Raw genomic sequence first — 24,252 nt, 5'->3', positions numbered from 1 at the left:
TGCCATGCGGACGGACCCGAGCTTGGAGGGCATGAGGCAGCGTGCTGCTGAACTGTCCTCCGAGTCCGGATCCGAGCGGATCCTGTGGCGTCATGGACTCTTATATCGGAAAAAAGCCCCAGAAGCTCCGGACAGACCATGGACAGCCAAATGGCAGTTGGTTACCTACTAAGTACTGCGCACAGTTGTTGCACTTAGCGCATGCGATCCCGCTGGCCGGGCATCAGGGTGTTACCCATACGAGAGCCAGGCTTACCCAGAGTTTCTACTGGCCAGGGGTATCATGGGAGGCATCGGCGTTCTGCCGCACCTGTGATGACTGCCAGCGAGTGGGGAGGCAAGGCGATCGGGCGAAGGCCCTCCTGAGGTCGCTACCGGTGATAGGGGAACCATTTCAGCCGGTAGCGGTAGACATCATCGGTCCTCTGATGATTCCCAGTAGGTCAGGGAACAGATATATTTTAAAGGCGAGAGTGGCCGAGACACTGATAAATATTTTTACTAGAGTAGGTTTCCCTAGTGAGATCCTGACTGACCAGGGAGCACAGTTCATGAGTGAGTTGCTCCAAAGTCTCTGGGCTGCGTGCGGGGTGAACTCTCTCCGCACGGCCCCGTATCAACCTCAAACCAACGGACTGTGTGAGCAGTTCAATGGCACCCTGAAGCAGATGCTGCGGGCATTTGTGGAGGTCGAAGGAGGGGACTGGGAAGCACACCTGCAGCACCTACTGTTAGCATACAAGGAGGTGCCACAGAAGTCTACCGGTTCCTCACCCTTTGAGCTTGTATATGGACGCCGGGTCCGTGGACCGCTTGACCTGTTCTGGGAGAGATGGGAGGGGGAGAGCCCCACAACGGATGCGACGGTGCTCCAGTATGTGGTGGAGCTCAGAGATCGAGAAAGAGGTGGAGAGTGAACTCCAGTAATCCGATGCTACAACAACCATGTGTGGGAAATTGGAACTGCTAACAGCCACTGCCAAAGTTCAACAAGAGAAGGGGTCTCAATGCAGGTATAATGAAATGATGAAAAATGAATAAATAAAGGGTAGCATATAGGGACTAACAACCGAAATGGGGGCTAAAGTGCAGATCAAGAGCTAGAGGTACATAGTGATGTGACCGCAGGCACACCACTTGTAAGCTCAGAATGGTATCTCATGCTGCTGCCCTTACACGTTCGGTGTCCTGGCCACCCCATCAGCCGGTCCGTGAAGGTGAAGAGAACGCCGTATCCGTAGTAATGATCGGCTACACTCCGGCTGGTAACCAGTGAAGCAGGGCGCTCCGGCGCAAGGTTCTAACGGATATCGCTTCTGCTCTGCCGTCTGGTATCCTCACCAACTCCTCAGCCAGTCGGTGCTGATGACGAAGACGCCGCGTCCAGGTAGTGAACGGCTGCACTCTGGCTGGGGACCCAGCATGCAAAGCGCTCCGGCGCGTAGATCGAATGGATACCGCCTCCGCTGGATATGGGTAAAAAAGCCTGCTAAAGATATGAGACCCCTGTGTGCTCCATCCAGGATAAATGGCAAAAAGGTAGAAAAGTGATGAATGCTCACTACTCCCTTGTACTTAACCAAGCTTCTATAATATAAAATAAGCTTTCTTAGAAAAAAAGGCTGGACATCACAGGTAAGACCACTCTGACGCGTTTCATCCCAACATGGGACTTTATCAAAGAGTAAACCCTCCCTGCTACCAGACAAGTCTAAATAGAAGCAACCCAAATCTAATGGGACAACTTGAAATGAGACCCAGCAGATTTGAATAATCACATCAAGATAGAAATAGAAGCTGGGTCACAATGTTTTAACACTGACTTGTCTGCAGCAGAAAAAACAACACATTAAGCAAAGAATAGCTGAACATACTCGTTTAATCAAGGAGAAGGATGTAGTTCATCCAGTATCTCGACATTTTTCTCAATGTCCCAGGAGAGGCATTGGAAATGTCTCCTTTTCGGCCATAGAACACATACCTTGTCACCCTAAAAAGAGACGTATTGGATATGCACCCTCGGGACTCTCCACCCCCTCGGCATGAATTCCGATTGGGAATTGAAACATTTCCTTCATGACTGAGGGAGTGGAGAGTATAGAGTTAGCATTATTATATACCAAGTTATTATTTTTTTTTTTATTGTTTTATAGTTCATTACATATACTTTTTCATTCATATATATTTTTTACTTTTTATTATTATTTTCCATTATTTTTCTTTATTTTGTTTTATTTTATTTTTTCATTCCTCTTTCTCCATGATTATACATGTATGCATATATATTAGTTTCTTATATATTAATGCTTGACATCATATTCTTTGTTTTTAATTCATTCTTGTTTGTATCTGTATGTATATATGTGTTGTTTTTTTCTGCTGCAGACAAGTCAGTGTTAAAACATGGTGACCCAGCCTCTATTTCTACCTTGATGTGATTATTCAAATCTGCTGGGTCTCATTTCAAGTTGTCCAATTAGATTTGGGTTGCTTCTATTTAGACTTGTCTGGTAGCAGGGAGGGTTTACTCTTTGATAAAGTCCCATGTCCAGCTCAGAGATCGGTTGCCAGATCTGATGGGCTTAGCACAGGCTAACCTCAAGGGAGCTCACACCAGGCAGAAGCGCTGGTATGATAGAAATGCCCGTAGTGGAGAGTTCATCCCGGGGCAGCAGGTGCTTGTTCTGAAGCCAACTCACCAGAAAAAAACTCCTAGCTGCCTGGTCCGGCCCGTATCTGGTAATCCGGCGGGTGAACGAGTCAAATTACGTGGTAGCTCTGGATCAGGAGTTAGGTAGACATCGGAGCTACTACATCAACATGTTAAAAGAATATCATGCGAGTGGACCGGTGGTGATGGCGGTGTGTAGCCCACCATCGGGAGATTTGGCAAGCAGAGCTCTGCCCGATCTCCTAGGGGAGGCTAAGCAGGGAGGCTCTGTGGAGGACATGGGGATAGGGTCCCAGCTCGCGGTTTCCCAACGGAAGCAGGTACGAGAGTTGTTAGGAAGGTATGGGAGTCTGTTCACAGACAAGCCGGGATGGACTCACCTCCCTGATCATCCGGTCAACACTGGTGATCAGAGGCCCCTTCAGAAGCCCGCCTACCGAGTGTCTGAGGAGGTTAAGCGGAGCATGGCGAAGGAGAAATCTCTGCAAGTAGGACCCTGCAACTAGTTAGGCCGGGTATCCCCCAGTTTCCCCAGTTGGGTATAGGTCCCTGTGACTAGTTAGGCCGGGTATCCCCCAGTTTCCCCAGTTGGGTATAGGTCCCTGTGACTAGTTAGGCCGGGTATCCCCCAGTTTCCCCAGTTGGGTATAGGTCCCTGTGACTAGTTAGGCAGGGTATCCCCCAGTTTCCCCAGTTGGGTATGTGTGATGTTTGTGTCTTTTGTATAGTTGTGGATATGTTTTTCCAATAAATTAATTTTATAAACTCCCGTGTTCTGTCTGGCAATATTGATCCCGGGTATTAGTCCTGGTCTCCCGTGACAGTGGGTGCTATATCAGTACAGTGTCTCCGCATTCAGTTACAGGGGACGCTTCCTGTGTATAGTGCATGTCGAGCAGCGTGCCCGGGGAGGTGTATAAATCCCTCTGTACATTGTGGGTGCTATATCAGTACGGTGTCTCTGTATTCAGTTACAGGGGACACTTCCTGTGTATAGTGCATGTTGAGCAGCGTGCCCGGGGAGGTTTTGTATAAATCCCTCTGTACATGGTGGGTGCTATATCAGTACGGTGTCTCTGTATTCAGTTACAGGGGACGCTTCCTGTGTATAGTGCATGTTGAGCAGCGTGCCCGGGGAGGTGTATAAATCCCTCTGTACATGGTGGGTGCTATATCAGTACGGTGTCCCTGAATGTGGCTGCACTAGGACCCAGTGCTGGACGGTCTCTATGTTACAGCAGTATAAGAAGGTGGCTGCACTTTGAGCTGTGCTCAGTCTCACTCTCTCCCGGTCTCTGTTACAGCAGTATAAGAAGGTGGCTGCACTTTGAGCTGTGCTCAGTCTCACTCTCTCCCGGTCTCTGTTACAGCAGTATAAGAAGGTGGCTGCACTTTGAGCTGTGCTCAGTGTCACTCTCTCCCGGTCTCTATGTTACAGCAGTATAAGAAGGGGCTGCACTTTGAGCTGTGCTCAGTGTCGCTCTCTCCCGGTCTCTATGTTACAGCAGTATAAGAAGGTGGCTGCACTTTGAGCTGTGCTCAGTCTCACTCTCTCCCGGTCTCTATGTTACAGCAGTATAAGAAGGGGCTGCACTTTGAGCTGTGCTCAGTGTCGCTCTCTCCCGGTCTCTATGTTACAGCAGTATAAGAAGGGGCTGCACTTTGAGCTGTGCTCAGTGTCGCTCTCTCCCGGTCTCTATGTTACAGCAGTATAAGAAGGTGGCTGCACTTTGAGCTGTGCTCAGTCTCACTCTCTCCCCTGCCATGGAGCTACCGGACTTTCTGGGGCACCCGGGTTGGTTCTTCTGCACCCTGATCCTGGCGGTCATTTTACGCGCCCAGCGCAAAGGCACCTGGCACCCCCGCAAGTGCCGGACAGACCTGACCGGGAAAACGGCCATCGTCACCGGAGCTAACACAGGTAAGTGACCCCCAGCTCCGACACGCACACAGGGTTAAATTGGCTCTGCTTTAGATTGTAAGCTCATGGGGTCAGGGATCTCTTCTCCTTGTTTACTTGGTGCTCCGGTCCCTGTGTCATCTCTCCTCCCTCTATTGTATCTGTATAAAGTGTCAGCTCTTCTCCCCATATCTGTATAGTGTCAGATCTTCTCCCCATATCTGTATAGTGTCAGATCTTCTCCCCATATCTGTATAGTGTAAATAATAAAGGAGGGTGCATGTGAAAAGAAAACTTATCAAATAGTGGCGCTCTAAATAAATCAAAGTGTGCAAAATAGTATAGTGATAATTAAATAATTAAATGGTGATACTTATACAAACACATGTGGAAATGCTGCTATAACCCGGTGTAGGATTGCTCTGTCAATCCTCGTGCTAAGTAGAAGGGATGGATCATCGGGAAGCGCAAAATATGTGGAAACAAAAAATACTGATAGTGCAATATTGTATGTGATAGGATCAAAGTGTAATGACTGGTCTGTCTTTAGAATACTCACAAACGTGAGAGAGTTAGAGGCACATAAGGGTATCTTTGGGTGCTGTGGATGCCACAAAACGATCAGGAAACCAGTCTTTGCCACAGATATATGGACTCCAAGGGACCTTGGTAAAGAATAAGACTGGACATAGGGCAGACTGTATACAAAAGGTTTAAAAGGTAAGTGAAATGTAATACACTCGCATGGTTTCAAAGTTAAAAAATCATTTAGATCACACGCGGTGGATCTCTGCAGCCGGATGGATGATATCTCAGGTTCCCCTCTGCTGTAGCGTGCGTGTCACGGATGCGTTTCAGCAAAAACCGGAAGTGACGTCATCCGCTTCCAGGGGTTCCGGCCAGTGTAGTAAACGTCACTCTACGCGTTTCACCTATTCGGTTTCATCAGGAGTAACGTTTTGGTGGATGGGGGAGACATATATACTCTTAGCTAAGTTCCCATTGGTGGATGGTAAACTAGATGTTAATTATACAAACTGGGTACGCATGGGGCTATAATGAGACAGATCGTTTGTACCAATTAATTAACTATTTAAATTGATTGCATCTATTATATATTATATTTTTGAACTCTACATATGTGTGATGTAGAGAGACTAACGATCTGTCTCATTATAGCCCCATGCGTACCCAGTTAGTATAATTAACATCTAGTTTACCATCCACCAATGGGAACTTAGCTAAGAGTATATATGTCTCCCCCATCCACCAAAACGTTACTCCTGATGATACCGAAGAGGTGAAACGCGTAGAGTGACGTTTACTACACTGGCCGGAACCCCTGGAAGCGGATGACGTCACTTCCGGTTTTTGCTGAAACGCATCCGTGACACGCACGCTACAGCAGAGGGGAACCTGAGATATCATCCATCCGGCTGCAGAGATCCACTGCGTGTGATCTAAATGCTTTTGTAACTTTGAAACCATGTGAGTGTATTACATTTCACTTACCTTTTAAACCTTTTGTATACAGTCTGCACTATGTCCAGTCTTATTCTTTACTAAGGTCCCTTGGAGTCCACATATCTGTGGCAAAGACTGATTTCCTGATCGTTTTGTGGCATCCACAGCACCCAAAGATACCCTTATGTGCCTCTAACTCTCTCACGTTTGTGAGTATTCTAAAGATAGACCAGTCATTACACTTTGATCCTATCACATACAATATTGCACTATCAATATTTTTTGTTTCCACATATTTTGCGCTTCCCGATGATCCATCCCTTCTAAATAATAAAGGAGCAAGAACCCCACTTAAAGCACTCAGTATCCCCTAGATGTACAATGAAAATATTTTTAAAATAATTTTTAATGCTATACTAATTAAAATAATGGGTATTAAAATTCAACAATTGACACACATATATATAAACCCTATGATGAGAATATAAGATACTCCAGGTCAATATAATAGAGGGAACGTTTGAGGTGTATTAGATCAAAACGTTCCCAGGGAACCGATATGCAGTATTTCCTATTAGTGGTAATTAGGTATGCGCTGGTATAGGAGGAGGGCTAGCTGATAGTCTGTCTAAAATAACAGACAGGTCACAAGGTGATAACGTTGAATAGTGTAAGTCTCATCATAATTGCTAAGTACAAGCAAAAAGATCAGCACAAGTAACCAGTGTGTCCTCACTTAGCGTATAATAAATAGATCCGATGGTGAGGAAACAGTATTATAGGCTCTGTATAAAAACCCACATCTACCCACCTAACAACAGCTAATAGGCTCCAAGGGTAGAAGAGCTAGCTATTGAACACAGAACATAGAGTACAAAGGTACATAGATTCCTATAGACAGTGTGGTTGTCTGTATACCTGTGCACATATTTATGAATGTGCTGCCACTGTCAGGAATTCTACTACCATTATTAACCTGTGTTTGGTATTGTAAGACCTTCCTTTAGTTAGTCAAAGAAGGTTCCTTGGTGGATATAGGGTAAAGATTAAACAGTGAGGCTAGTAAAGATACTGCCAATGTGCAGCAATATACACACTGATAACTGATTGCTCACTGAGCATATGATTGGTAGACCCAGAAATGACTGGTCAGTCACATATGCTCCATAAGTATACACACACTAATCACCTAAAAAATAGCTTGTAAACTCCATACATATAGAGAGCTACTATCACTAATTGACACAAACACTGTAGCTAATCTGCCCCTAGAAACGGTGTGGCTGTTGGTATGCCTTCGCACATATTGATGAATGTGCTACCACCGTTAGGAGTCTGTTAACACTGATGATACAATATATCAAATGAAAATCAGGTAGCTCTCCCCTCACCAAGCGTCACCGAGTCACCACAAAGACTCCTGCCCAACTTAGAACAAAGTACACGCGACAGGGACAGTCTGGGACGGGCCTGCTCAAATATTAAATAAAAACACAGCTAGGCCTTGAACTGGGTGCACCCACTTCAGAGACCATTGTGTATAGCTCCTCCCGTCTCTCTTGTATCTGTGTGCTGAATGTCCCAGTCTTTATCTGTCTGACCGGCCTGAGCATGTTATCCAGGCCAAACACCCTGCACTTTAACCCTCACACCGCCCCCCGCACGCTGTGTAACCACGCCACTGCTGCACACGCCTGAGATATAGATCACGCTTCCCAGCAGCGGTACTGTGCCGGACTGCATCAGTCTGTGCATATATGTAACATTGAGGAGCAGTCTGGCCACACGTTACACGTGTGTGCAGTATTTCTGCAAAGGCCACGGCCCCAGACCTCCCGGCAGCGCGGGCGCCTGGCGGCGCGAGCAGAGACTACAGCTGCGATCGGCGGTCTGTCGGGGAGCTCTATGGGTGGGCGGGGCCATGATGGTCATATCTGCCCTGCCATTGGCTGCGCGCCACCCACGTGACCGCGGCATGGGAAGACAAAATCCTTGTCTTCCCTGCCAGCATACGCGTCACAGCGCTTTGCGGGCCCACACACACCCACTGGGGCCTGCTCCATAGAGGGCTGAGCTGTGGTATGTGGGACGCACGCCGTAGAACGCGCCGCCGTCATCACTGGGGACTCAGCCTTAGAGAGGGGAAGATGCTGCTTCCTGCAAACATTGTGTTTCTATAAACAGAGAACCCCTCTGCATGACCTAGAACCCATTAGCCATAAGCGGGGGTGAGGGGTGCATAACCTAGAACCCCTACGCTATACGTGGGGTGAGGGGATGCATGACATAGAACCCCTCAGCCATAAGCAGGGGGGGTGAGGGGTGCATGACCTAAAACCCATCAGCCATTAGCAGGGGGTGAGGGGTTGCATAACCTAGAAACCATTAGCCATTAGCAGGGGGTGAGGGGGTGCATGACCTAGAACCCCCAGGCCATAAGTGGGGTTGAGGGGTGCATGAACTAGAACCCCTCCGTCATAAGCGGGGATGAGGGGTGCATGACCTAGATCCCCTCAGTCATAAGCGGAGGGTGAGGGGGGTGCATGATTTAGAACCCCTCAGCCATAAGCGGGGGGAGGGGTGCATGACTAGAACCCCTCCGCCATAAGCAGGGGGACGTGACCTTGAAACCCCTCAGCCATAATCAGGGGGAGCATGACCTAGAACCCCTCAGCCATACGCGGGGAACATGACCTAGAATCCCTCCGCCATTATCAGGGGGACATGACCTAGAACCCCTCAACCATAATCAGGGGGACATGACTTAGAAACCCCTCAGCCATAAGCAGGGGAAAATTACCTAGAACCCCTCAGCCATAAGGGGGAAATGGCCTAGAACCCCTTAGCCATAAGCGGTTGGCAATGACCTATGAACCCCTCAGCCTTAAGAGGGTGGACATTACCTATAGGGCCTTGTGTGATGGTGTGGGGGTAACCAGGCCCCCAATAAGGGTTTAAGCCCGTTTGGTTACCTCTGATCCATGTATTGGAGTTCAAGAGTGTCAGCTCTTGAGCCCAACCGTTGTACATGCATAATGTGTAAATGTGCGACAATAATTTTGTGTGTGTGTTTGCCTTTCCAGGGATGTCAGTAAGCGGGGATTGCTGGGGTATGAGTTTCAAGGGGGGTTTAGCGGAGGAATTGTCAGAATGTGTCTTATCTAGTCGGGGTCCAGAGTTCCCCTAAAAATGTACCCGGGAATCAAGTCTGATTCTGGAATACATGTAGGCATATTGTCCCGGCAATATCTCCCCCTGAAAACGCTTGCGTGTCTCACGGCTAGGGTTCCCTGCTTCAGCACAGCCAAGAACGGTAAATGGGGCAAAGGCGTGCAAAGTTTCCCTGTAAATATGATTGGTCCCTAGGTTAAGGGGGATACCCAGTTAATGCCCAGGTAACCCAAAACCTGTTTAGGGGTTCTATGGGTGCTCCGACCATAGATAAGGTTGTGCGTGTGACGGGAGGGGGAAATATGGCTGCTGTTAATAAAGGTTAAGTCTGCCATTACCCCTACCTGTCACTAATACATGGGTATTGTATTATATGTTATATATGTAACCCATATCCCCCCTCCCAATCGCAGATAGGGTGTATGTGAGGGGATCTATATGCATTACCCAGCGTGGTGCGTTACCTGTTAGGCTCACAGGAGGCCTAAGACTCCGCCACGGAGAGCCTGGGGCACGTATAACAATATGAATAACCTCGTACTTGGTGCAACGCCTCCACCTGTGATGGCTCCCGCCAGAGGGGGAGTGGTTCCTCGCAGGACAATATATATATCATTCCACACACCGTATGTAAAACAACCAATGACTTTACTTGTGAGCGTAGGAAACGTACTTTTGCATATAATAACAGGTGTCCCTCCCTAGAGGAGACACTAACTACTGCGTCTCGCAGGACGCTACCTCCACCGGATGATCCCACCCAGTGTCCAGTAACCCCACACAGTATCACCCCACCCTCAAGTGAGAGAGATATGTGTGACTGCGCAGTCACTATGTGAGATATGTGTGACTGCGCAGTCACTATGTCCCGTGTGAATATGATAGGACTCGTTGGTGCACTTGTTGATTACCTGCCGGGCACTCCGGTGCCCGGGCCTGCCAAGGAACTTCACAAAGGATCCTGATGTCGGCTTTATACAGGAACTACCGTCCGGGGCGATCCCACCCGGATGGCTGCTGCAGCGACAGCGAAGGTCTGAGCCTAAACTTCTGGATGGACGCGCAGCGTCTGCTGGGTCCCTAACTGACTCTAGATAATAAGTGGCAGGGTCCTTAACCTGGGGGCTGTTCCTGACACAACTCAAACTACAGGGTGACTCAGGGCTATCTGGGGCCTTGGGGGCTGCTGGCCTAGTGCAGGGAGTCACTGACTCCTGCACCCTACCTCCTTCCCCTAGCTTCTCCTGGCGCCAACTGCTCCACGAGCTCCAAGCCCGCGAAATGTATCTATCTGCCTCTCCAGGGCAATCCTTCAGCCCTATTGGCTCCCTGGCACCACATGTGGCGCTGCTGAGGCTCATGGGACTTGTAGTCCCTTCCAAGAGCCTTCCCTGGTAGGCTAGCGTTCGCACGCTTATCCCTGCGCATGCGCGACTACTCAGGGCCGCCGGCAACTCCACTGCGCACGCGCAACCCCCCAATGGCCGCTGCAACTCCCTGGCCTCTTCTGCGCATGCGCGACCCCGGCGCATGCGCGTGCAACTGCAATGGCGGCCCCCACTAGCCGGGTGCACCGCCGAGCCTCCTAAGGCTCCAACCGCTCTCTGCTCCGGCCCCCACCTTTGGAAGCAGCCGGCGGGTCCGTCGCTGGCTCTGGCGGCACCCGCGACCGCGCTGCTCCAAAGGAGGGGGGTCTCTAGGAGCCGCCGGGGACCAGGGCTATATTCTCCCCCTGGTGAAATCCCAACGACCTCGCTTGGGTAGCAGACATAACCATGTACAAACATTATATAATAAAAATGCAGTACATAGAATATACAACGAATCACATGTGCTTTGTATGACTGGGTACACCACATAACAACCACCGTAATACCCGAGGCCAGCTGAGTGTTTGCTGTTTGCCGAGACCAAGCGTGGGGTGCCCCTAACTGATCAGGTGGGGGTACCTCACTTTGACTTTTGTGAGCCTCCGCCGTGATAATCTCTTGAAGATCATGCTCAGGGGTAACAGTCACTGGCTCCTTAGTACTTCCTCCCCCTGGTAGAAGGAATAGTGCAATGTCTCTTGGCCAGACCTTTACCCAGCCCTCCGCCTCGCACATGCGGTATACCGGGTGGTCATGACCTTTTCCTCTGTCCACCACATGATGAATAAAGCGCTCCATGTTGCGCATGAAGGAGGCAATAGTTACCAGAGTGGTCACAGCACAGTCTTTGTTGGCTCCATTAGCCACTTCTGAAGTGATGCCTTCGGGATACATCACGAGCTCTGGGTCTTGAGACAGACGAACTTGGTGATCCTTTGCGTAGAAGTAAGCACCGGGCAGGGCCTCTTCACCGGATATCTCCATCTCCTTCAGATCACCTTCCATCTTCTTCTTGAGCCTGCTGGCCTCGTTCCTGGCTTTGGTCTCTGCATCCAGACTGGCCTGCATGGAGTCCATAGCCCGCTGGTGGTTCCGTCTTAGATTTTCGATATCTTCATCTTTTTCTGCCAGTTTACGATCCACATCGGCTTTGATCTGAGAAAGTTCCAGCTGGATCCTCAAAATTTTGCTCTCTTCATGCTCCAGCGCTCCCTCCGCTTCCTCCAGAGCTGCCTGGATATCACTCTTCTCGCTCTCCAGAGCTTTCTTCACCTCTTCTAGCTCATGAATAACTTTCCCGCTAGCGCTGATCTGATTGGTGAGGTCTGCAATCTCCTCGTCAGGTTCTTGTTCTCCCGTTTGAGGGTCTCCAGGTTGTCCAGAGACTTCTTGTACGCGTTCTTCAGCTTGAAGAGCTCGGTGCTCAGTCAGCGGGACTCCTTCTGCGTGGACTCCAGCTCGGCATGCGTCTCCTCGTGCTCCTGCTTCCACTCCGACAGAATCCGGCCAAAGTTCCGCTGCTTCTGGTCCAGGGCGGCAGCTGCGGAGTTGGATCTCTCCAGGTCACTGACCAGGTCCTCAATCTCTGTCTGTAGACGGTGCTTGGTTTTCTGGTCCTCCTCATATTGCCCCCGCATGAGGTCACAGTCATGCCGGGATGATTGCAGCGCGTGCGCCAGAGCATTTTTCGACTTGGTCTCCTCCTCAAGCTGCCTCTTCAGTTCTTCGACGGTCTGGGTGAAGGAATCTTTGCCCCGGCCCAGCTGGTTCACAAGAGATTCCTTATCCTCCCGGAGACGGGATAATTCTCCATTCTCTGGCGGTCCTGTATGTTGCGGCAGTCTGGGCTTCAGGAGCTGTACCTCACAGTTGGGGCACTTGGGCCCTCGGGTCAATTCACCGACGGGGCAATCACATTCGCTCCGACAGCAGTGCAGGCACCCCTCCCCATCTACCACGGTTGTCGTGAGCGCTACGGGTAACATAGAGGACCTGTCCGTCCAGCCACCAGTCACATTCCAGTCTTCTACTACACATGGGCACACTACCAGTGGCAAGCTTGACGTGGGAGTCCGTATGACTCTATACAGCCAGGGGTGAAAGTCAGAGCAGGGGGTACCTCCCTCCTGTGTGTAGCGGCCACTCACATCTTTCCCCTGCCTTGTCTTCTCTACAGGAAGTGACTTCTAGCATACTGAAGCAAGCAACGCCCTCTTCCTCCTCTCAGGAAGTAAGCCTCACTCTGACTCTCATTACCAACAGCTCCTGCTGCCCTTTTAAGATCAGTCAGTTGCTACCTGCCCTGGGTCATGCTATGTACTACAACAGTACTCTATGCTTCTTGTGCCTGCCATCACATGCTGTTCCTGCGTGGACTTCCTCTGGGACCTTTACACACCTCCTTTGGATTTCTGGAAGACTGGGACATTCCCCCTTTCTTTACCGAGGTTATTTACCGTTGCGGGTAGTGTAGGACCTGCTGAATAGGGTTTACCTTGACGTGGTAGCAGGCTTACAATACTTTGGCCAAAGCATTTAACTAAAGAACCCTTACTTTGAATTAGTATTGCTTCACTCTTCAGTTACTGGCACTCTGCCTTTAAGGAGGATGGACGTCCTCCATGAAGTCATTCTATAGTGACCTTGTGCTCTGGACTCTACCCCTCCTTGCTCCTCACTTGTGGAATACCTCACACCCCCGCGTTGGTGCCTGAGAGCGCGCGCATGTCCGCTCTGCTGCCAGAGCATGCTCGCACATGCAGCTGGCCAAGCCATGCCACGGAGCTTGGCTCCGCTCCTCTGGATGCATCGCGCATTCTCCTGCGTGCGGCGTGCTCACGTGACTACGTGCACCGCTCCCCAGCTGCGCGGCAACTAATCCCTTATCTCGAGTCTCCTGCAGCTTCCCCACCTCGCTATCGGGTCCCCCTCCTTGTCTTGGCATGTGCGTGGGAGCACAAGCGTCACACTCTGCAAGTCAGTCATGCATAACTTAACCCCGGACTTCTGAGGCACCCTGTGGGGATGGTCCCAGAATGTTTGACCAGGTCCGGAGTTGACAAAGGACCCACATGTTAAAGTGTAAAGTGGGGTTGGAGATGTAAACAGTGTTCCCCTGGCATTTGTCCAGATGTCCGGGGGAAGGTAGACAAGATGTCGCCGGGGCAGTGGGCTTGGTTAGGTATGCTAAGCGGGACAGGTGCGAAGTTTGCGCATGCCCTTGGCATACCTTGAAGCCCCTTTGCCCGGTTCCATGAAGTCCTGGCAACCTTGCCATAGGTGGGAAGTTTAGTTCCCACGCAGCGATTGGCTGCAGAGTATAGAGATAGGATTTGGGTGCTTTTAAAAGTCTGTGTAGCCAATCAGGAGTTAGATTCACCTAAGATTCATCGTGCGGGACAAAGATTATAACATCGGAACCAAGAATTGTCCCCTGCTTCAAGAGTTCGTAAGAACTGAGGATTTGCCGACCAATCCTACAGCGGGAAAACGAAAAGATTACTTTCGGTGGAGAAATAGTGGTTGCGAGCGACACCACTAGCCAAAGACTGTTTCGCGGCTCTATTTGTGCATCAACCCCGCTCCTGGGAATTGGTGCCTAGAGACTTTGTTTCTGGGAACTTTGTTCCGGGAACATTTTATTTCGTTTTGCCCCGTCCCAGTAAGTGTTATTTCTGATATCAAGCTGTGCATGTTCAATTTGTAAATAAATCACAATTTATTTTGTCTCTCGCTTTGCTCAAAGGATCCGGGTAATTAACATGTTAAAAGTTCTGATCTCCTGTGACAATGAGCGACCCGGTTCTCAGAAGAGAACGTAGCGGTGGCGAATGGAATTTTATGCCGATTTGGGTTCCGGAGATTCTGGGTTAAATCCCGGTCAGGGTAAAACTTTCCTATAGAGTTCCCTGCACCTAGGAAAGTCTAGTTTTCGACCCCAGTCACAAAGTTTGTGTGTCTTTTTGTCTCTATTTTGTGTATCACTGTGTGTAAGCGAATTTGTGCGAATAAATTACAATTTATTTCATTACCTTGTTTTGCTCAATGAATGATCCTGGTAAAAAGGTGTAAATAACCTGGTCTCCCGTAACAAGAATTTCCAAGATAATAACCCTTCTCTTTTAAAAACAACATGGAATTATCAGGTTGCAAATATCAAATGTAGTGTTGCTACCGGGTGTAAAAATGTAAGAAGTTGTGGTGTTCAGGGGTAAGAGAGTAACAAGGCGGTTCCCCTGAGTACCGTCCCCGGGCACCGCGGTTGCGTTTGGTTAGTAGTTTTCTCTCGTTCTCCACAGGCATCGGAAAGTGCGTGGCGCTGGATCTGGCGAGGAGGAGGGCGCGGGTGATCCTGGCCTGCCGGAGCCGGGAGCGCGGCCAGCACGCGGTGGGGGAGATCCGGAAACAGACAGGGAACGGGGACGTGGTGCTGGCGATCGTGGACACTAGCAGCATGGCGTCCGTCCGCGCCTTCGCTCAGAGGATACTGCGGGACGAAAAGAGGCTGGATATCCTGGTGAACAACGCCGGGGTGTCAGGTATCTGGGGTTCGGGGGGCTGCGGGGACTTGGGATCGAGGCCGTCACTGCATTAAAAGAAATACTGAACCTGTTACTCCCATGTGTATTAGAGGGATTAATCCCGGGGCGGACAACTCCATTACTCAAGGGCCACAAACCGGTCAAGTTTAAGGATCCACTGCTTCAGCACAGGTGGCTCAATCAGTGGTTTAGATTGAGCCACCTGTGTGGGATAAGAGCGCAGTGTCGGAGTGCAGGGGGTCACCCAAATGCGGGATTAGAGCGCCGTGTTGGATCGTGGGAGTCAGTCACGTGCGGGATTAGAGCGCAGTGTCGGAGTGCAGGGGTCACTCACGAGCGTGACTAGAGCGCAGTGTCGGAGTGCGGGAGTCACTCATGTGCGGGATTAGAGTGTGCGGGGGTCACACATTGGGATTAGAGCACGCGGGTCACATATGCGGGATTAGAGTGTGCGGGGCACTCACGTGCGGGATTATAGTGCGGGGGCACTCACGTGCGGGATTATAGTGCGGGGGCACTCACGTGCGGGATTATAGTGCGGGGGCACTCACATGTGGGATTATAGTGTGGGGGGCACTCACGTGCGGGATTATAGTGCGGGGGGCACTCACGTGCGGGATTATAGTGCGGGGGCACTCACGTGCGGGATTATAGTGCGGGGGCACTCACGTGCGGGATTATAGTGCGGGGGGCACTCACGTGCGGGATTATAGTGCGGGGGCACTCACGTGCGGGATTATAGTGCGGGGGCACTCACGTGCGGGATTATAGTGCGGGGGCACTCACGTGCGGGATTATAGTGCGGGGGCACTCACATGTGGGATTATAGTGTGGGGGGCACTCACGTGCGGGATTATAGTGCGGGGGCACTCACGTGCGGGATTATAGTGCGGGGGGCACTCACGTGCGGGATTATAGTGCGGGGGCACTCACGTGCGGGATTATAGTGCGGGCGTCACTCACGTGCGGGATTATAGTGCGGGGGACTCTCACGTGCGGGATTATAGTGCGGGGGCACTCACGTGCGGGATTATAGTGCGGGCGTCACTCACGTGAGGGATTAGAGTGTGAGGGGCACTCACGTGCGGGATTATAGTGCGGGGGCACTCACGTGTGGGATTATAGTGCGGGGGGCACTCACGTGCGGGATTATAGTGCGGGGGCACTCACGTGTGGGATTATAGTGCGGGGGGCACTCACGTGCGGGATTATAGTGCGGGGGCACTCACGTGTGGGATTATAGTGCGGGGGCACTCACGTGCGGGATTATAGTGCGGGGGCACTCACGTGCGGGATTATAGTGCGGGGGCACTCACGTGCGGGATTATAGTGCGGGGGCACTCACGTGCGGGATTATAGTGCGGGGGCACTCACGTGAGGGATTAGAGTGCGGGGGCACTCACGTGAGGGATTAGAGTGCGGGGGCACTCACGTGAGGGATTAGAGTGCGGGGGCACTCACGTGTGGGATTATAGTGCGGGGGGCACTCACGTGAGGGATTAGAGTGCGGGAGGCACTCACGTGAAGGATTAGAGTGCGGGCGTCACTCACGTGCGGGATTATAGTGCGGGGGCACTCACGTGCGGGATTATAGTGCGGGGGCACTCACGTGCGGGATTATAGTGCGGGGGCACTCACGTGCGGGATTATAGTGCGGGGGCACTCACGTGCGGGATTATAGTGCGGGGGCACTCACGTGCGGGATTATAGTGCGGGCGTCACTCACGTGAGGGATTAGAGTGCGGGCGTCACTCACGTGTGGGATTATAGTGCGGGGGCACTCACGTGCGGGATTATAGTGCGGGGGCACTCACGTGCGGGATTATAGTGCGGGGGCACTCACGTGCGGGATTATAGTGCGGGGGCACTCACGTGCGGGATTATAGTGCGGGGGCACTCACGTGCGGGATTATAGTGCGGGGGCACTCACGTGCGGGATTATAGTGCAGGGGGCACTCACGTGCGGGATTATAGTGCGGGGGGCACTCACGTGCGGGATTATAGTGCAGGGGGCACTCACGTGCGGGATTATAGTGCGGGGGGCACTCACGTGCGGGATTATAGTGCAGGGGGCACTCACGTGCGGGATTATAGTGCGGGCGTCACTCACGTGCGGGATTATAGTGCGGGGGCACTCACGTGCGGGATTATAGTGCGGGGGCACTCACGTGCGGGATTAGAGTGCGGGGGGCACTCACGTGCGGGATTATAGTGCGGGCGTCACTCACGTGTGGGATTATAGTGCGGGGGGCACTCACGTGCGGGATTAGAGTGCGGGGGGCACTCACGTGCGGGATTATAGTGCGGGGGACACTCACGTGCAGGATTAGAGTGCGAGGGACACTCACGTGCAGGATTAGAGTGCGAGGGACACTCACGTGCGGGATTAGAGTGCGAGGGACACTCACGTGCGGGATTATAGTGCGGGGGGCACTCACGTGCGGGATTATAGGGCGGGGGGCACTCACGTGCGGGATTATAGTGCGGGGGACACTCACGTGCAGGATTAGAGTGCGAGGGACACTCACGTGCGGGATTAGAGTGCGGGGGACACTCACGTGCGGGATTATAGTGCTGAGCACTCACGTGCGGGATTAGAGTGCGGGGGACACTCACGTGCGGGATTAGAGTGCGGGGGACACTCACGTGCGGGATTAGAGTGCGGGGGACACTCACGTGCGGGATTATAGTGCTGAGCACTCACGTGCGGGATTAGAGTGCGGGGGACACTCACGTGCAGGATTAGAGTGCGGGGGACACTCACGTGCGGGATTAGAGTGCGGGGGACACTCACGTGCGGGATTAGAGTGCGGGGGACACTCACGTGCGGGATTATAGTGCGGGGGCACTCACGTGCGGGATTATAGGGCGGGGGGCACTCACGTGCGGGATTATAGTGCGGGGGACACTCACGTGCAGGATTAGAGTGCGAGGGACACTCACGTGCGGGATTAGAGTGTGGGGGGCACTCATGTGCGGGATTATAGGGCGGGGGGCACTCACGTGCGGGATTAGAGTGTGGGGGGCACTCATGTGCGGGATTATAGGGCGGGGGGCACTCACGTGCGGGATTAGAGTGCGGGGGCACTCACGTGCGGGATTATAGTGCGGGGGACACTCACGTGCAGGATTAGAGTGCGAGGGACACTCACGTGCGGGATTAGAGTGCGGGGGACACTCACGTGCGGGATTATAGTGCTGAGCACTCACGTGCGGGATTAGAGTGCGGGGGACACTCACGTGCAGGATTAGAGTGCGGGGGACACTCACGTGCGGGATTAGAGTGCGGGGGACACTCACGTGCGGGATTAGAGTGCGGGGGACACTCACGTGCGGGATTATAGTGCGGGGGGCACTCACTTGCAGGATTATAGTGTGGGGGTCACACGTGCGGGATTAGAGTGCGGGGGTCACACATGCGGGATTAGAGTGCGGGGGGCACTCACTTGCAGGATTATAGTGTGGGGGTCACACGTGCGGGATTAGAGTGCGGGGGTCACACATGCGGGATTAGAGTGCGGGGGGCACTCACGTGCGGGATTATAGTGTGGGGGGCACTCACTTGCGGGATTAGAGTGCGGGGGCACTCACGTGCGGGATTATAGGGCGGGGGGCACTCACGTGCGGGATTAGAGTGCGGGGGCACTCACGTGCGGGATTATAGGGCGGGGGCACTCACGTGCGGGATTATAGGGCGGGGGGCACTCACGTGCGGAATTAGAGTGCGGGGGCACTCACGTGCGGGATTATAGGGCGGGGGCACTCACGTGCGGGATTATAGTGCGGGGGACACTCACGTGCAGGATTAGTGTGCGGGGGACACTCACGTGTGGGATTAGAGTGCGGGGGACACTCACGTGCGGGATTATAGTGCTGAGCACTCACGTGCGGGATTAGAGTGCGGGGGACACTCACGTGCGGGATTAGAGTGCGGGGGACACTCACGTGCGGGATTAGAGTGCGGGGGACACTCACGTGCGGGATTAGAGTGCGGGGGACACTCACGTGCGGGATTAGAGTGCGGGGGACACTCACGTGCGGGATTAGAGTGCGGGGGACACTCACGTCCGGGATTAGAGTGCGGGGGACACTCACGTCTGGGATTAGAGTGCGGGGGACACTCACGTGCAGGATTAGAGTGCGGGGGACACTCACGTGTGGGATTAGAGTGCAGGGGACACACGTGCGGGATTAGAGTGCGGGGGACACTCACGTGCGGGATTAGAGTTGCGGGGGACACTCACGTGCGGGATTAGAGTGCGGGGGACACTCACGTGCGGGATTAGAGTGCGGGGGACACTCACGTGTGGGATTAGAGTGCGGGGGACACTCACGTGCGGGATTAGAGTGCGGGGGACACTCACGTGCGGGATTAGAGTGCGGGGGACACACGTACGGGATTAGAGTGCGGGGGACACTCACGTGCAGGATTAGAGTGCGGGGACACTCACGTGCGGGATTAGAGTGCGGGGGACACTCACGTGCGGGATTAGAGTGCGGGGGACACACGTACGGGATTAGAGTGCGGGGTACACTCACGTGCAGGATTAGAGTGCGGGGGACACTCACGTGCGGGATTAGAGTGCGGGGGACACTCACGTGCGGGATTAGAGTGCGGGGGACACACGTACGGGATTAGAGTGCGGGGGACACACGTACGGGATTAGAGTGCGGGGGGGACACGTACGGGATTAGAGTGCGGGGGACACTCACGTGCGGGATTAGAGTGCGGGGGGCACACGTACGGGATTAGAGTGCGGGGGACACTCACGTGCAGGATTAGAGTGCGGGGGGCACACGTACGGGGTTAGAGTGCGGGGGACACTCACGTGCGGGATTAGAGAGCGGGGGACACTCACGTGCGGGATTAGAGTGCGGGGACACTCACGTACGGGATTAGAGAGCGGGGGACACTCACGTGCGGGATTAGAGTGCGGGGACACTCACGTGCGGGATTAGAGTGCGGGGGGCACACGTACGGGATTAGAGTGCGGGGGACACTCACGTGCGGGATTAGAGAGCGGGGGACACTCACGTGCGGGATTAGAGTGCGGGGACACTCACGTACGGGATTAGAGTGCGGGGGGCACTCACGTGCGGGGTTTCTGCGTTCCCAGGGCTGCCGTATGCTGTCACATCGGAGGGGCTGGAAGCCACATTTGCCACCAACCAACTGGGCCCCTTCCTGCTCACCAACCTGCTCGTGGGTAAGTACGGAGGCCTCACCGTGACATCACCGTGACATCATGAGGTGGGGGGGAGGGGGCGTTTCACACTGATGATGTCACCCCACATAAAAATTATCTTTGTAGTGGGTGTTCAAATTTCAGTGGCCGCGTCTTGGAAGTCACGTTATCTCCCTGCGAACATTTAGATTGCAAGCTCTGTGGGGTAGGGGCTCGTGTAGGGAGTGGCGTGTAATGTCAGAGAAATATAAAGGGGGGAAACATACCGTAAGTACTCGAGGGAATACTGGCAGAGAGTAATAAACTGAGGGTGTCTCTGTCTCCCCCTGCAGGGCTCATTCAAGGCTCTCTCTCCCCCTGCAGTATTCATGCAGCTCTCTGTCTCCCCCTGCAGGGCTCATGCAGCTCTCTCTGTCTCCCCCTGCAGGACTCATGCAGCTCTCTCTGTCTCCCCCTGCAGGACTCATGCAGCTCTCTCTGTCTCCCCCTGTAGGGCTCATGCAGCTCTCTGTCTCCCCCTGCAGGACTCATGCAGCTCTCTGTCTTCCCCTGCAGGACTCATGCAGCTCTCTCTGTCTCCCCCTGCAGGACTCATGCAGCTCTCTCTGTCTCTCCCTGCAGGGCTCATGCAGCTCTCTCTGTCTCCCCCTGCAGGACTCATGCAGCTTTCTCTGTCTCCCCCTGCAAGACTCATGCAGCTCTCTCTGTCTTCCCCTGCAGGGCTCATGCAGCTCTCTCTGTCTCCCCCTGCAGGACTCATGCAGCTCTCTCTCTGTCTCCCCCTGCAGGACTCATGCAGCTCTCTCTCTGTCTCCCCCTGCAGGACTCATGCAGCTCTCTCTATCACCCCCTGCACGACTCATGCAGCTCTCTCTGTCTCCCCCTGCAGGACTCATGCAGCTCTCTCTGTCTCTCCCTGCAGGGCTCATGCAGCTCTCTCTGTCTCCCCCTGCAGGACTCATGCAGCTTTCTCTGTCTCCCCCTGCAGGACTCATGCAGCTCTCTCTGTCTTCCCCTGCAGGGCTCATGCAGCTCTCTCTGTCTCCCCTCTCAGGGCTCATGCAGCTCTCTCTGTCTCCCCCTGCAGGACTCATGCAGCTCTCTCTCTGTCTCCCCCTGCAGGACTCATGCAGCTCTCTCTCTGTCTCCCCCTGCAGGACTCATGCAGCTCTCTCTATCACCCCCTGCACGACTCATGCAGCTCTCTCTGTCTCCCCCTGCAGGACTCATGCAGCTCTCTCTGTCTCCCCCTGCAGGACTCATGCAGCTCTCTCTGGCTCCCCCTGCAGGGCTCATGCAGCTCTCTCTGTCTCCCCCTGCCGGACTCATGCAGCTCTCTCTCTGTCTCCCCCTGCAGGACTCATGCAGCTCTCTCTCTGTCTCCCCCTGCAGGACTCATGCAGCTCTCTCTGTCTCTCAATGCAGGACTCATGCAGCTCTCTCTCCCCCTGCAGTATTCATGCAGCTCTCTCTGTCTCCCCCTGCAGGGCTCATACAGCTCTCTCTGTCTCCCCTCTCAGGGCTCATGCAGCTCTCTCTGTCTCCCCCTGCAGGACTCATGCAGCTCTCTCTCTGTCTCCCCCTGCAAGACTCATGCAGCTCTCTCTCTGTCTCCCCCTGCAGGACTCATGCAGCTCTCTCTATCACCCCCTGCACGACTCATGCAGCTCTCTCTGTCTCCCCCTGCAGGACTCATGCAGCTCTCTGTCTCCCCCTGCAGGACTCATGCAGCTCTCTCTGTCTCCCCCTGCAGGACTCATGCAGCTCTCTCTGGCTCCCCCTGCAGGGCTCATGCAGCTCTCTCTGTCTCCCCCTGCAGGACTCATGCAGCTCTCTGTCTCCCCCTGCAGGACTCATGCAGCTCTCTCTGTCTCCCCCTGCAGGACTCATGCAGCTCTCTGTCTCCCCCTGCAGGGCTCATGCAGCTCTCTCTGTCTGCCCCTGTAGGGCTCATGCAGCTCTCTCTGTCTCTCAATGCAGGACTCATGCAGCTCTCTCTCCCCCTGCAGTATTCATGCAGCTCTCTCTGTCTCCCCCTGCAGGGCTCATGCAGCTCTCTCTGTCTCCCCTCTCAGGGCTCATGCAGCTCTCTCTGTCTCCCCCTGTAGGACTCATGCAGCTCTCTCTCTCCCCCTGAAGGACTCATGCAGCTCTCTGTCTCCCCCTGCAGGACTCATGCAGCTCTCTCTGTCTCCCCCTGCAGGACTCATGCAGCTCTCTCTCTGTCTCCCCCTGCAGGACTCATGCAGCTCTCTGTCTCCCCCTGCAGGACTCATGCAGCTCTCTCTATCACCCCCTGCACGACTCATGCAGCTCTCTCTCTGTCTCCCCCTCCAGGACTCATGCAGCTCTCTCTGTCTCCCCCTGCAGGACTCATGCAGCTCTCTCTTTGTCTCCCCCTGCAGGACTCATGCAGCTCTCTGTCTCTCCCTGCAGGACTCATGCAGCTCTCTCTGTCTCCCCCTGCAGGACTCATGCAGCTCTCTCTGTCTCCCCCTGCAGGACTCATGCAGCTCTCTTTATCTCCCCCTGCACTCATGCAGCTCTCTCTGTCTCCCCCTGCAGGACTCATGCAGCTCTCTGTCTCCCCCTGCAGGACTCATGCAGCTCTCTATCTCCCCCTGCAGGACTCATGCAGCTCTCTCTGTCTCCCCCTGCAGCTCTCATGCAGCTCTCTCTGTCTCCCCCTGCAGGACTCATGCAGCTCTCTCTGTCTCCCCCTGAAGCTCTCTGTCTCCCGCTGCAGGACTCATGCAGCTCTCTCTGTCTCCCCCTGCAGCTCTCTCTGTCTCCCCCTGCAGGACTCATGTAGCTCTCTCTGTCTCCCCCTGCAGGACTCATGCAGCTCTCTCTGTCTCCCCCTGCAGTATTCATGCAGCTCTCTCTGTCTCCCCCTGCAGGACTCATGCAGCTCTCTCTGTCTCCCCCTGCAGGACTCATGCAGCTCTCTATCTCCCCCTGCAGGACTCATGCAGCTCTCTCTGTCTCCCCCTGCAGGACTCATGCAGCTCTCTCTGTCTCCCCCTGAAGCTCTCTGTCTCCCCCTGCAGCTCTCATGCAGCTCTCTCTGTCTCCCCCTGCAGGACTCATGCAGCTCTCTCTGTCTCCCCCTGCAGGACTCATGCAGCTCTCTCTGTCTCCCCCTGCAGGACTCATGCAGCTCTCTTTATCTCCCCCTGCAGGACTCATGCAGCTCCCTCTGTCTCCCCCTGCAGGACTCATGCAGCTCTCTGTCCCCCCCTGCAGCACTCATGCAGCTCTCTCTGTCTCCCCCTGCAGGACTCATGCAGCTCTCTCTGTCTCCCCCTGCAGGACTCATGCAGCTCTCTCTCTCTCTCCCCCATGCAGGACTCATGCAGCTCTCTCTCTCCCCCTGCAGGACTCATGCAGCTCTCTCTATCTCCCCCTGCAGGACTCATGCAGCTCTCTCTGGCTCCCCCTGCAGGACTCATGCAGCTCTCTCTGTCTCCCCCTGCAGGACTCATGCAGCTCTCTCTGTCTCCCCCTGCAGGACTCATGCAGCGCTCCGGTCCTGGGCGTGTGGTTTTCGTATCCTCCTTCATGCACGATCGCGGCTTCATCGACGTGCGGCACCTGAAGGGGGAGGAGCTACAGAAAAACACCTTCAATGATTCGTACAACTGCACCAAGCTCATGAACCTCATGTGTGCGAACGAGCTGGCGCGGAGGCTGCAGGGCACCGGTGCGGGGGGCTGGGGAGGGATGCGGGGGGCTGGGGGGTACGGGGGCCGACGGGTCACATGGGGGGAGGCTGCAGGGCACCGGTGCGGGGGGCTGGGGAGGGATGCGGGAGGCTGGGGGGTACGGGGACCGACGGGTCACATGGGGGGCGGTGACTGGCACCGGTTCTGCTATGTGGTTGTCAGTGGGTGAGGGAGCAGAGAGGAGATGATGGAGCCTCTCATTGGGGATTATAGAGCTGCTCTCT

The 24,252-nt window shown here is 53.8% G+C and overlaps 1 protein-coding gene across 1 annotated transcript in view; it reads left to right on the top strand.

Moving 5' to 3' along the window:
- Positions 1–3,922: 3,922 nt before the first annotated feature.
- The window catches only part of LOC142473245 (retinol dehydrogenase 14-like), a 34,796-nt gene continuing 14,466 nt past the window's right edge, over positions 3,923–24,252 (top strand). Inside the window, exons 1-4 of the mRNA XM_075580437.1 lie at positions 3,923–4,592; positions 14,875–15,114; positions 20,235–20,324; positions 23,815–24,006. Of these exons, the coding sequence (XP_075436552.1) occupies positions 4,436–4,592; positions 14,875–15,114; positions 20,235–20,324; positions 23,815–24,006 (679 nt within the window). The 5' untranslated portion in view covers positions 3,923–4,435. The remainder of the gene's footprint in view (positions 4,593–14,874; positions 15,115–20,234; positions 20,325–23,814; positions 24,007–24,252) is intronic.

The sequence above is a fragment of the Ascaphus truei genome, assembly GCF_040206685.1.
Source record: "Ascaphus truei isolate aAscTru1 chromosome 1 unlocalized genomic scaffold, aAscTru1.hap1 SUPER_1_unloc_1, whole genome shotgun sequence".
In the NCBI taxonomy this organism is placed as follows: domain Eukaryota; kingdom Metazoa; phylum Chordata; class Amphibia; order Anura; family Ascaphidae; genus Ascaphus; species Ascaphus truei.
Note: the sequence above shows the minus strand (reverse complement) of the source record. Positions and strands in the feature narration are given on the sequence as shown.